Raw genomic sequence first — 13115 nt, 5'->3', positions numbered from 1 at the left:
AAAATTATGGCACCAGGTGTGAAGTCATCTTCAAGAAAATTGTATTTTTGTATATATTTCCAATGGTGGTCGGCCGACCACCGTTGGAAAAACCTAACTATTTTTCAACTACTGCTCCAAATTTACCTTTTTTCAGTCCAGATTTTGTTTGCTATTTGTTACAGGTTCATTAACGGGTGCAGAGCAGCTAGACTGGTTCCCTTACCTTACAATATTCTGGCATCTATAAATTGATCCATTTTATCTTTAGTGGAGTCAGGGAACCAGATTTTTTGAACGTTTTTGTTTTCTTGGTTTTTCCAGCATTTTCGAACACAAAATTTCAAACATATCAGTGTAACAAAATTGGATCTATCATACTTACCCCTCAAATAGTTCATTTCTTAAAATTCCAGCAAAAGCCAATGATGTACATTCCCTTTTAAATTTCACCGAACCAAATAATGTTACTAAAAAGGGCATAGGCACATTTGCAGGTACCAAGAATTCCACCGACCGATTTAATGAGTACATCTTTACTCAAATTGAAGATAGGACTGGTATCAAATACCCTGTGAAATCCGCCTCAAATGGTATCATTTGGAAGATAATGAATCATTGAAGTGCCCGCAGGCACTGGTTTTATGTTTACGTGCTTTAGCAACAAAAGTATCTGCAAAAGAGTCGAGAAAAGTCAAGAAGAATCCATCCGGCATCTTGGAAAATCCGCTGTCTTAAGGGGAATTTTCAAAAGCCTGGACGATAATGTTTTCTTGACGTAATGTCCTCTTTCCCAAGTAGCATTACACGCAAGTCCTCAAAAGTCAAACACTAAAATCCTGCATCTTTCCCAAGTTCAGTCCCATTCAAATGTATGTGACAAAGGTGTTAAAGGGAATGTACAACATTTGCTCTTGCTGCAATTTTAGTAAATGGATTTGGAAGATTAGAATGTTATAGCAAATATTGTTAAAATGACTTGGGCTTGAAGATGCTCACTGGAAAAACCAAGAAAAACATCATGTTCTTGGAGTCTGGTTCCCTGACCCCACTTAAGATGAAACGGAGCAGTTTGTCAACTTTGGGGAATTGTAAGGTCAGAGAATCAGCCCGACAGGCTTGTACCCCTTCACAGGTGTGTGCATCAATTGCAAAGAAAATGCGGAAAAACTATTTCTAAAAAAGTAAGAGCAGTTTTTGAAGAAAAAAAAACAGTTTTCTCCAACGCTGGTCGGCCGACCAGCGTTGGAAAAATACCATATTTCTTGAAAATGTCAGCACACAAGGAGCCACAATTTTACAGGGTGCTTTAGAAGATTCATTCCCTAACCATCCAGTAAGCTATTTCGTGATAATTGGATCATTTCGTTTTTTGATGTTTACAAATGTTGTATCTTCCCTTTAATCCCTGTTAAGCTATTTGTCAGAAACTTCCAAGACCGTTTTTCAAATGTTATTTATCTTTGATCAACCTCAGATCACGTACGAACTTTTTTTTTAAATGATCATTACAAATAACCAAGAAATTCTAAACTATATTGCGTATTGTCAAAATATACGTTTGAGATTAAATCTCCTTATATTGATTATTGGGTCTTTGTTGTAGGTAATCATTTTTACGGTTGACTTTCTTATATTGATATTTGAACTTTTACAATTCACAAAACTGTATAAGGATTACTATATTGCATGAAAGGTTTATGAAATGATTGTTACATGTGGTGGCCCTAATTATTGTTTTATTTAAATAATTTCTACATCATACTAATCTAAGGTGTGCTTCAAAGAAACGGAACGTACGTTTAAATCTAGATTTTCTTTGAAAACAGAACAGTGCTAAATAAGCAAGGGCTTTGATTTGTATAAGGTGCCGTGGTCGTGCATGGGCGTCACTGGGTTGATTTATAATGCCAAGCCCCACTCCCTTGCCCCCCCCCCTCGCCCAGCCCCACCAAGCCCCACTCCACCCCCACCCACCCCACCTTTTTCAATTTTCCTTGTTCCGTCGTCATTTTCTTACCAAAATACTACCCATTTAGATTGCGGTATGCTAATGACTGAACCGTCGACACTTTGGCATTACGCCAGCTTGTTATCTGATGAACTCTCGAAAATAGAACTTAATTTTGACGTATGTGCTTATAAAAAATATATATACTTTCGGCTGGGTACCGGTAGGGGAGATAGATTATAAAGATGATTTTAATTTAAGTTAGTTTAACTTTTATTGCACTTGATACTCAGGAAATGCAAGCATCATTTTGGAATTGTTAAAGTTTGATTTTTATATTTTATGAGTAGACTACAGCAGACTACAAGGAGGAAAATGACATACAATTATATTTTTCGATAAAATGAAATGTGGAGTTTGTTGTCCACTGTTATCACCAACAAAACTGTGCCTTGCAGAAACTCTTGTATCACTTGTAGTTGATTTTATTTTAAAGATATCTTGACTTTAAGCATGATCCCTGGCCCTGGCTGCATGGGTATAGAGTATCGTAATCTTCTTCACGCGCATAGTGGAATAAATCAGACTTCGGGGTGGAATAAATAAAGACATCGGACGGTCTCGGTACTCTGGGTGGAGTGAAGAAATCAGACTTCGGTACTCTGGGTTTATGGCTTCTGACATTGCCCCCTGAACAAAGAAATTGGGGAATCTCCAGGCTGAATAGCTCATGCAGTGCGTTAGAAGTAATCCAGAAGTCGCAGGTGGCAAATCCGACCCTCCATATTAGGATTCAGTCAATTTCTTCATTCAACTTATTTCAAAGAGATGTTGGGAAAAATTGGCTATAAAAAAAATGAACCCAAATCCCAGATTGGGGAAACAAAATGATATTTCAAACAACTTTTCTGATGAGAAAGGATGATAATGTGGTAATTTAGGCCCATTATATCTCGGAAACAGAGTTCTGAAAAGTGATAAGACGATCATGACAATCGCTGAATGAATCTCCCCCCCCCCCCGGCCCCCCTTTTCGGTTACCATGCGCTAATTCATGCGTGATGGGTCAGCCTGACCAGCGGACACACTGAAATACATCTCGCCTAAGTCTGCGAGAGAATAAAACCATTTGTCAGTCGCAGACTTCATGACTAGATGTGACCCCAGTGGCGTAGCCAGGAATTTTTCAGGGGGGGGGGGGGGGCGCTGGGGGGGGGGGGGGGCTGGAACATTTCATGGGGGGGCGTCAAGCAGGGGCGTCAATCGCTTCTCAAAAGTGGGGGGGGGGACATACCTTGATCATAACTGATATGATGTAAGCGCGAAGCGCGAAGCGCGAAGCGCGAAGCCCTTACGGCGTGGGGTTCGGGGCCCGCTTAAGGGCCCCGAAAAAAATTGGATTCTAGATGTTCTGTGGTGTGATTTGAAGCAATTTCTTACGACTTTCCTCCATGCTTTAACTAATATTTTCTTGGCAAAAGATAATTATTTGAACATCGTTTTCGAGGTTGGAGACATTGAATCAGCTATCGGTATTCTGAGCTATTGGCGTGGGGTTCGGGGCCCGCTTAAGGGCCCCGAATTTTTTTTTTAGATTTTCGATGCTCTGTGGTGTGATCTGAGGCAATTTCTTACCACTTTAACCAATAATTATCTTAGCACAAAAGATAATAATTTAAGCATAATTTTTGAGGTTTTCTCAGCTAAAGGCATAAGAAAATTGTATGAACATTGTTTTCGAGGTTGGAGTCATTGAATCAGCTACCAGAATTCTGAGCTATAGGCGTGGGGTTCGGGGCCCGCTTAAGGGCCCCGAAAAATTTTGGATTCTAAATGCTCTGTGGTGCTATCTGAGGCAATTTCTGACCACTTTAACCAATATTTTCTAAGCAAAAGATACATTGTAGTACATAATAGGGCCCATGGCGTCATGTAGATCAATGATAATTTTTTTAGAAACTCAAAATCTCAGTGGGGGGGGGGGGGGGGGGGGGGGGGGGGGGGGGGGGCAACAAGGTTTCACGGGGGGGGGGGGGCGGTCGCCCCCCCCCCCCCGCCCCCCCCCCCCCCCCCCGGTGGCTACGCCACTGTGTGACCCGTATTAACAGGGCGTGACCGTCCCCCTCAGACCTGAGCTGGCGCATGGCGACGACCGCCAAATTCTTAAGTTCACGTTTGTCATCAGTTGAGGGCGCCCTTCCAAAATATTGAGGCCTGTTTGCAGCACGTGGGCAGGGCATGCATGATGCAGTACAGAATACACTCTGTGTTTTCTCGGCCGGTTGTGTTTACAATTTTGTCATGATGCCGACAGAGCTCAATTTCCAGTGTTCCCTGTGTGACTTCAAATCGCCGTATGATTACTTTGGTAGCAAGCCGCCCTTTGCAAATGCAGTTGTGTAAGTAAAAAATATCAAGCAGATGAATGCTATGGGGATGTGCACGTGGTAACCAAATCGGCATTCTGTAATTTTTTATCTAATCAAAAACAAGATGGGAACTTTTGTTCGCACAACAGTTGGAGCATACAAAAATCTTAAAGGGTATTAGTACGGTACAGTCTAAAAATGCAACATACACGTTGTGTGTGTGGTACATAATAATATACACAAACATGACAAATTACAAATACAATAATGTTTCTTACACGTCCCGCAGAGTGCGAACCACTGTGCAGCTGCAGCTGGATCACTAGCACCATGGAGCTATTTATAGCTCCATGCTAGCACTAAACAGCGCGATTTTCGGGAACAAAATTGTGATCCCCGAAACTCGATCGTGCATGGTTCTCGCAAGAATCACACAACAACTCCCAATTTTTAAAGGATGGTTGTGTGGATGTTGATATTCTACTTTAAATGCTCTTTCTATTTAATATCATTTCGTTTAAAACACGTTTTGTAGCCCATTTGGGTACAAACCAGGCCGTAATGTTCCTTTAAACCATATCAAAATTTTGCATTTACATGTAGTTGATTTTTTTTCAAAACAAGAACATTTCTTTGAATTCGTTGGTACCCCGCTATGATTTAAAGCTATAGTCCATCATTTGTAATTTGTGCATTTTGTTCGTTTGAAGCAACAAAAGTGTTCAAAATCTAATGAAGGATACTGAACAACTAACCCGATGGAGTTTCAGCTCAGCTTCAGCTGTATATTCCGAGAAAAACAGCATTCTAGGATCTCAATTTCAAATCAAAACTTGCTAAATCATGTTTTGAATTGTTTCGAATTGCAGCTATATGCGATGTCGCGCACTGATCCGACGAATTATAGCAACGCACGCGCCTGTGCTTCGTTCCAATGCTTGCGCACACTGCGCCGAATAACAAAACGAACTACTAATTAAAATTTTCCTACGGTGCTTCTTAAGAAGCACCGTTGGAAATGCCTTCTTTCGTTGATTTCTGCAAAATGAGAGCTTGCCAGAAAGAATAATTTCACAGGGAGTTTAGTTCCCTCACTATCTTTCAACCAGTATGTATTTCAACAATAATTACGCCAGTTACTTTTTTGGATAGCTGCAAATGATGGACTCAGGCTTTAAGATAGATGTAACTCCATTGTCACAGAATTCAAACACCTACCACAATGAGGTCTCTGTGTTCAAGCTCATAGCATATTAAATTGTAGTTTGTATCATTTTCCTCTCATGACTGAGTTTCTCATCATTGTTTGAATCATTGTGTTCCAGATTACTGGAGAAAGCCTACGTGTTGAAAGACCCCTTCGTGCCAGAAGGAAGGCACATCACCGTAGGATCGCACTGCTCTGTGTGCAAACGAGCCGTTTGTGCTGGCCAAGTAAGTAGAAATGAAAGAGATCCTTCATAAGATGGAATTTGAATCAGCCAACCGATCCCGTTAGCTGGGTGGTCGAGTGGTAAGACGTCTTCACTAGAAAGCAGGAGGTCGTGGGTTTGAGTCCACCACTGCTTAATGCCGTCAGATTCAAACCAGCCAACTGATCCCACAAGTTGGTGGTCGAGTGGTAAGATGTCTGCACTAGAAAGCAGGAGGTCGTGGGTTCGAGTCCCAGCCGAGTGATTTTTTTTCCAACTTTCACTCGGGAGGTAACACACTGAGTATACAGTGTTTATATGTCGGTGAAGGGCAAAACTAATATTGATTTTATCACCCCGACGCAAATTCCATCTTATGAATAGTTTTATTACGGTACCCGCTGCTAAATGTAGGCCTATATCAGATTCGAACCAGCCAACAGATTCCGCAAGCTTGGTGGTCGAGTAGTAAGACGTCAGGAGGTCGTTGGTTCGAGTCCCACCCGAGTGATTTTTTCCCCAACTTTCACTCGGGAGGTAACACAGTGGGTATACGGTGTTTATACATCAGTGAAGGGCAAAACCTTATATTAACTGAGATCATGTTGTGACATGCCAAGTATGAAACAACACTTCTGTAGCCTTTGCGAACATGCTGTAGCTAATTTCAACAGAGTGAAAGCTGCCGACAAAATTTCTGAATGAGCGGTATAAAACTATCAGAAAAGTTTTAACACACTTCCTCGAAACCAATTTAAAGATGTCTTTATGCTTGTCATTTTCTTATCTTTTTTAAGGATTGTAGCTTATTCTACACTAAACGGTTTTGCCTCCCCTGTGTGAAGAAACACTTCAACGAGTTCCCTCAAGAAATCCAACAGGTGTGGAAGGCCATTTCTGTTTATATATATAATTTTTTTGGGGGGGAGGGGGTTTCAAAGCATTTTTTGTTAATGCCTAAACAAACTTTCCATTTTCATGAGCAAACCAGTGATACCATCTTAGGCAGAAGCTTCATTGTACAGCTTAAAGGGAAGATACAACATTTGCAAACATCAAAAAACGAAATGATCAAATTATCACGAAATATCTTAATGAATTGTTAGGGAATGACAGTCTAAAGCATCCTGTAAAGTTGTGGCTCCTGGTGTGCTGACATTTTCAAGAAAAACTGTATTTTTCCAACGCTGGTCGGCCGACCAACGTTGGAGAAAACTGGCTTTTTTTTTCAAAAGGTGTTTCTAAATTTTCATATTTAGTTCGTCTGCATTTTCTTTGCAATTGATTACACACCTGTGAAGATTACAAGCTGCTAGGCTGATTCTCTGATCTTACAATTCCCCAAGTCTATAAATTGCTCCGTTTCATCTTAAGTGGGGTCAAGGAACGAACACGATTGTTTTAGGGTTTTTTTCCAGCATCTACGAACCTAAAACATGAAACAAGTCAGTCTAACAATCTTTGCTATAAACATACTAATCCTCCAAATCCATTTATTTCTGAAAATTGCAGCAAAAGCAAATGTTGTACATTCCCTTTAATTCTAACATCAAAATTTGAGTGTTTGTTTGTTTGTTGTTTGTTTGTTTGTTTCTGATGGCAACTTTTCTGTTAACTGTATGACAACCAGTCAGTGAGTTTAAGTTCATATAAAGGTGTTTTGTTGACCTACATGTTGGGTTTGTTAGTATTTGTACAGAAAATCTCATGACTGTTTAGTTGGGTTACATCACAGCAACAAGTCAGGAACTAACATGGACATTGTAAATATCGAAAAAATTGTCCTTAAACAAAATAATTACCCCAGAAAGGGTATTTTGTTATACGTAGCAGAGGAATGGAAGTTGCCAAAATAAAACAATAGTTTAACATTTATTTCATTATTTTTATTCATGAGATGGAATTTTATGTCGGGGTGATGTAAATCAAACTAGTTTTTTTTCCCCAACTTTCACGCTGGAGGTAATAACACACTGAGTATATGTAACCGTGAAAAATGACACACTTGGGGGAACTCGCACAAACTAAGACTCTATGGGGATTAACTAACAAAACTAAACTAAACTCAGGATCTTTGAAGGGAAAAGTCGCGAGGAGACTGAATTAAATGGGACAAGGGACACAATTCTAGATTTCGAACAAAAAAAGACAAAAAGAATTTATTTACAAGAACTTTCAAAATGACCAGATAATTATAAAACCAAGACCACGAAAATCAAGTAAGAGCAAAGACTAAAAACCAAAACTTAAACCAAAAAAACCAAAGACTCGATCAAACCAACTTAAAAACCAAAAGTATTTAACCAACACAGTGTTGTATAAAGTGGACCTTAAAGACACTTCTGGCAGAAATAAAGTCAATGACTCCAACAAGCAGACAAAACTAAGCAGGACAGGCACTCCAGTTAGGAGGAAAATATATGTATGCATGTGACTTGTCTCTGCTGATCTGCTGGGTGAACTAAAGTGGCTTGACCATGTGGCAGCTTATATAAGGGGGACATGTGGGCTTAAGTAAACAAACAGGGGGTCACACTACTAAAAAGGGGGGGGGGAAGCTTGAGTAACTAAAATGATTTCTTTTTGTTCTAAAGGGGAGCTACTCCTATATACTATACACTTCATACATGAAAAATATACAACCAAAACTAGGCCCTGCCACATATACAGTGTTTATATGTCGGTGAAGGGCAAAACCGAGTTTGATTCATTATTATTGTTTGTTATTAGGAGCTGGAAAAGAAAGGCAGTTGAGCTAAAGATTGACAAAGACTACTTGAGATCACTCCGAGGAGTCATATCCATCTTCTGCCTTGTCCAGTGATGCTGTCATCTGACACTGGTATCTCGGAGATGGGATTTCCATGCTGATGAACAGTATGCAGTGCAGGCAGTGGAGTTGATGCACAACTGTGGTCTCCGCGTGCACAAGTACCCCCTCAACGGTTACAAAGGGAGAGGTGGGGGAGACCACTAGGGAGGGACAATTCAAGTGATTCACAATGTAGTGCGCCACCAAGAGTTTGCCATGGAGCGTTCATTTTACCCAGTGCATTGTGGGAGATGGTCGACAAATTCGCAGCGCGGGACATTTGAAATTGTTAGTTTTTCTGGTCAGTGGTTTCGTAAGCGTATGATTCGAGTATCAGTTTGCCCTTTTCTTTTCTTTTTATCAATATGGTGTTTTTTGTAAAAACGACAGGACGCTATGCCCCAGTGTATAACAAATTTGCTCAAGTTGTCTACTGACACTCGTTCAAATGGGCTGTGTTTTGTCGACCGTAAACGTGAAAAATGGACCCTCCGTGGCAAACTCTTGGTGGCGCACTGCATTGTGAATCGCCCGAATTTAATGCATTGCGGGGATAACACCTGATGCTCACGCGAAGATGACGTGGCTTTGTGCCGTTCAGAGTAAAGTTAGTCGAGTGTATAATTGTGCCATATGCGCGCAAACCAGTACTTGCACATGGTGTGTCCCTATACCACTGGGCTCTTGAAAGAGGTGAAAAAAATGCCATGTACTGTTCATTGTTGGAGTCCATACTCTCAGGAGTTGAAAATGCAAAACACTTCTGGCATTGACTGACTGTTTAGTGCTCACATGCATTCATGCTATGCCATTTTGGTGCAAAAAGCAGCTAAAATTAATCACAATAACCATCTCCGCCCTCACAGGTACCCGTTTACTCTTGGGATGGGGAGAAGCAATGAGTGACTAAGTGCCTTGCCCAAGGGCATACACGCACCACAACCTCAGGCTAGAATCAAAGCCACAACCTGCAGCATTAGAGTTCAATGCTCCAGACCATGAGGCAATGGCACTCCACTTTAAAGCTATAGTCCATCATTTGCAGCTATCCGAAAAGTAACTGGCATAATTATTGTTGAAAAACATACTTGGTTGAATGATAGTAAGGGGACTAAACTCCCTGTGAAAGTATTCTTTCTGGCAAGCTGTCATTTTGAAGTAATCAACAAAAGAAGGCCTTTCCAACGGTGCATCTTAAGACGCACCATTGGAAATTTCCGTTAGTAGTTCGGGTTTTTTTATTCGGCGAGGCGCGCGCAAGCGTTGACACGACGCACATGCGCGCGCAGTTGCTATAATTCGTCGGATCAGTGCACGACATAGCATAGCTGCAATCGGCACAGTAAGAACGTGTCTCGGACGCTGAATTCAGGCCCAATTCAAAACATGATTCAGCAACTTTTGATTTGAAATTGAGATCCGACAATGCTGTTTTTCTCGGAATATACAGCTGAAGCTGAGCTGAAACTTCATCAGGTTAGTTGTTCAGTACCCTTCTTTAGATTTTGAGCACTTTTGTTGCTTCAAACGAACAAAATGCACAAATTACAAATGATGGACTATATCTCGGCGAGGCGCGCGCAAGCGTTGACACGACGCACATGCGGATCAGTGCACGACATAGCATAGCTGCAATCGGCACAGTAAGAACGTGTCTCGGACGCTGAATTCAGGCCCAATTCAAAACATGATTCAGCAACTTTTGATTTGAAATTGAGATCCGACAATGCTGTTTTTCTCGGAATATACAGCTGAAGCTGAGCTGAAACTTCATCAGGTTAGTTGTTCAGTACCCTTCTTTAGATTTTGAGCACTTTTGTTGCTTCAAACGAACAAAATGCACAAATTACAAATGATGGACTATATCTCGGCGAGGCGCGCGCAAGCGTTGACACGACGCACATGCGCGCGCAGTTGCTATAATTCGTCGGATCAGTGCACGACATAGCATAGCTGCAATCGGCACAGTAAGAACGTGTCTCGGACGCTGAATTCAGGCCCAATTCAAAACATGATTCAGCAACTTTTGATTTGAAATTGAGATCCGACAATGCTGTTTTTCTCGGAATATACAGCTGAAGCTGAGCTGAAACTTCATCAGGTTAGTTGTTCAGTACCCTTCTTTAGATTTTGAGCACTTTTGTTGCTTCAAACGAACAAAATGCACAAATTACAAATGATGGACTATATCTTTAAGGTTGAACTTCTGTGCAATGAAATCCTTATTTATGTTGGAGTTTTCATTTGTTTTGTGCACTGAGAAATCAAGGATATGTGTGTTTTCCCTTCGTGGTGAGGATTGAAATAAAAAGGGTCCACCTGATCATGTCATCACTAAGCAATGAGTGTTTTGACCTGGCTGCTCATTTCAAATTTGTGGATATTTTAGTGAGTCAATATTTCATGGTCCAAATTACCAGCGTTGTAATTGATTGGACAGAGGGGTAGGCCCCCCCCCCTCCAAGTGTCCCTATACATACACCTCCGGTAATACATTGTATTACAGTTTATGTCATGTGACTAAAATGGGAGGAATTCCTCCTCTTTCTGAAAATGTCCGAAGTTTGCTAATTCATTTCGTCGACAATTTGATAGTGCCGGAGTATTACCAAGTATAATACAGGTTTCATTAACTGCTAATTGCTTATTCGAATTTGACGACCGTTACCGGCATTTCCCAAAACTCGGAGTGGTCTTTTTTCGGCCCCGCCTGCTAACAGTGCTATTGGGGGCCTCCCTTTGAAGATTTCAGGTCAACATTTGTCAATGTTTTCTTACAGAAATATCCAACTGTATTAACATAACTGTATATTATGAAGCAAGTGATTTATTTAAAAACTTGATCGGAACATTAAAAGCTATAAGTGATAAAGTGAGTTCGGAAATGAAGCCGAGTTTTGATAAAGGGCCGTCAATGTCGTCATGTTCATTTTTAGCCACGGAGGCTGCCTGACCTTCAATTTAGACGTGAGCGTCGGGAATAATTGTCGGGTCTGGGAACCAGACTACAGTAGCACCAGAGAAAAGGCCATTGTAAGAAATGCACATTTCAAGAGGGAAATTCTCAGAAACATTACGTATTTATTCTTAATCTGCCAACAAGAAAAAAAATAACGGGCAATAACAATTTACAAAGCGAGATTCCTTATGTTATAACTATTTTGATTACGTGACAGAACGAAAATTTAGTATTAGTATTCATTCACAAGTCCATAAGTAATACTTTAATCCATCCCGCCAACCCCAAAATCCAACAAAAATAACACTTTTTCCCCTAAGACTTGCGCATTAATAATACTTTTCGATACATGCCACAAAAGTAAAACACATGGACTACACGCTACACTATCACATTTGTATGTACACATAAATTGATTAAAACAAAAATTCAAAAAATGCGAGTAAATTTATCAGCAATTCCAAATTCTGAAAGCACCTTAATAGCTGGAATTTCTACATGCACTTGTGTAGCCATGTCCAATGGATCAATTTTGCTGGCAATTTTAAAATTTTGCTGAAATATTAATGACTTTTGTAGTAGAAATATGATCGGCTGTATTCAGAGTGGATGAAAATATCACAAATAGTTAACGATCAAACTACAGAGGTGGCCATTTTTTTGTCACAATGAATGAACCAACATTACTAGGCAAATATTTATATGGCCCAACTAAACACCCGCAAGTCTTGCCAGCTGGTTAAAACTTCAAGTAAATAATGCAGAACAAGTTTGACAATAGGGAACATTCTCAGTGAACTTTGTCAAGGTTGAAATTTGTCCAACTTTTGCATATTCACAGAGCAAATACTAGCCATGGCATCACAAACTCAGGTTCACAATTGTCTTCATGCTTAGTATGAACCAACCTTAACACACAACCACGTTTTTTTTTTACTTTAAAAGTGCGAACAACATGATTCTAAAGTCTACTTTATACATAAATACTTTTTTTTTTCTCTATCACAAACTCTCAATTAACCCTAACTCCCTAGCATGATTTACAAGGTACCACACCCATCCCGGCAAATTCCAACACCATATGGGAAACTGCACACGCATATTTCTGACTTTGTTTCTGGAGGTGTGCCAACCTAATGTACATGACTGTCAGTTTAGGGGTACTGTACCCATCCTGACAGATTCCAACAAAACATGCCGTTGGGGTTTGATGGGTTGAGCTCTGTTAGGGTTAAAAAGCCATCCTTAATGAAATGGGATGTAAGCTGTGATAACTTGGTATATCTACGGGATGACAGATATCAGGAACTGTTTTGGCAATGTTTGATTAGTTATTTATCAGAAGGCTCACATGTGCTTGGCACAGTTATCTCTCGAAACAGGGAAGGAGATTGCCGAATAACACAGCATTAGGCCCCCCAAAAAAGTCTCCGGTTTCTGGTATAGAGCTTGCCCCAAAAGTGGTGCAACGACGTGGCTTTTTTTTTTTTTAGGTTTTTTTTTCTTCAAATGTCGGCTGACGACTGCAAATGGTGCCCGACTAAATTTAGTGCAAATATATGGAGTCCAGAGAGGCCACAAAAAGCTTATACTCGATCGTAACCCCATCTAAAAACAAATTAATATTGTGCAG

At 40.4% G+C, this 13115-nt stretch overlaps 1 protein-coding gene across 1 annotated transcript; it reads left to right on the top strand.

The window, feature by feature from the left end:
- The first annotated feature begins 4181 nt into the window (after window positions 1-4181).
- LOC119722981 (cysteine-rich DPF motif domain-containing protein 1-like) lies at window positions 4182-8781 on the top strand. Its single transcript, XM_038193417.1, has 4 exons — window positions 4182-4329; window positions 5625-5733; window positions 6509-6592; window positions 8442-8781. Exons 1-4 carry the CDS (start codon window positions 4232-4234, stop codon window positions 8463-8465), a joined length of 315 nt encoding a protein of 104 aa, XP_038049345.1. The 5' UTR covers window positions 4182-4231; the 3' UTR covers window positions 8466-8781.
- Window positions 8782-13115: the final 4334 nt, after the last annotated feature.

The sequence above is a fragment of the Patiria miniata genome, unplaced genomic scaffold, assembly GCF_015706575.1.
Source record: "Patiria miniata isolate m_02_andy unplaced genomic scaffold, ASM1570657v1 HiC_scaffold_16, whole genome shotgun sequence".
NCBI classification, from domain to species: Eukaryota; Metazoa; Echinodermata; class Asteroidea; order Valvatida; family Asterinidae; genus Patiria; species Patiria miniata.
This window is presented reverse-complemented; position numbering and strand designations above follow the sequence as displayed.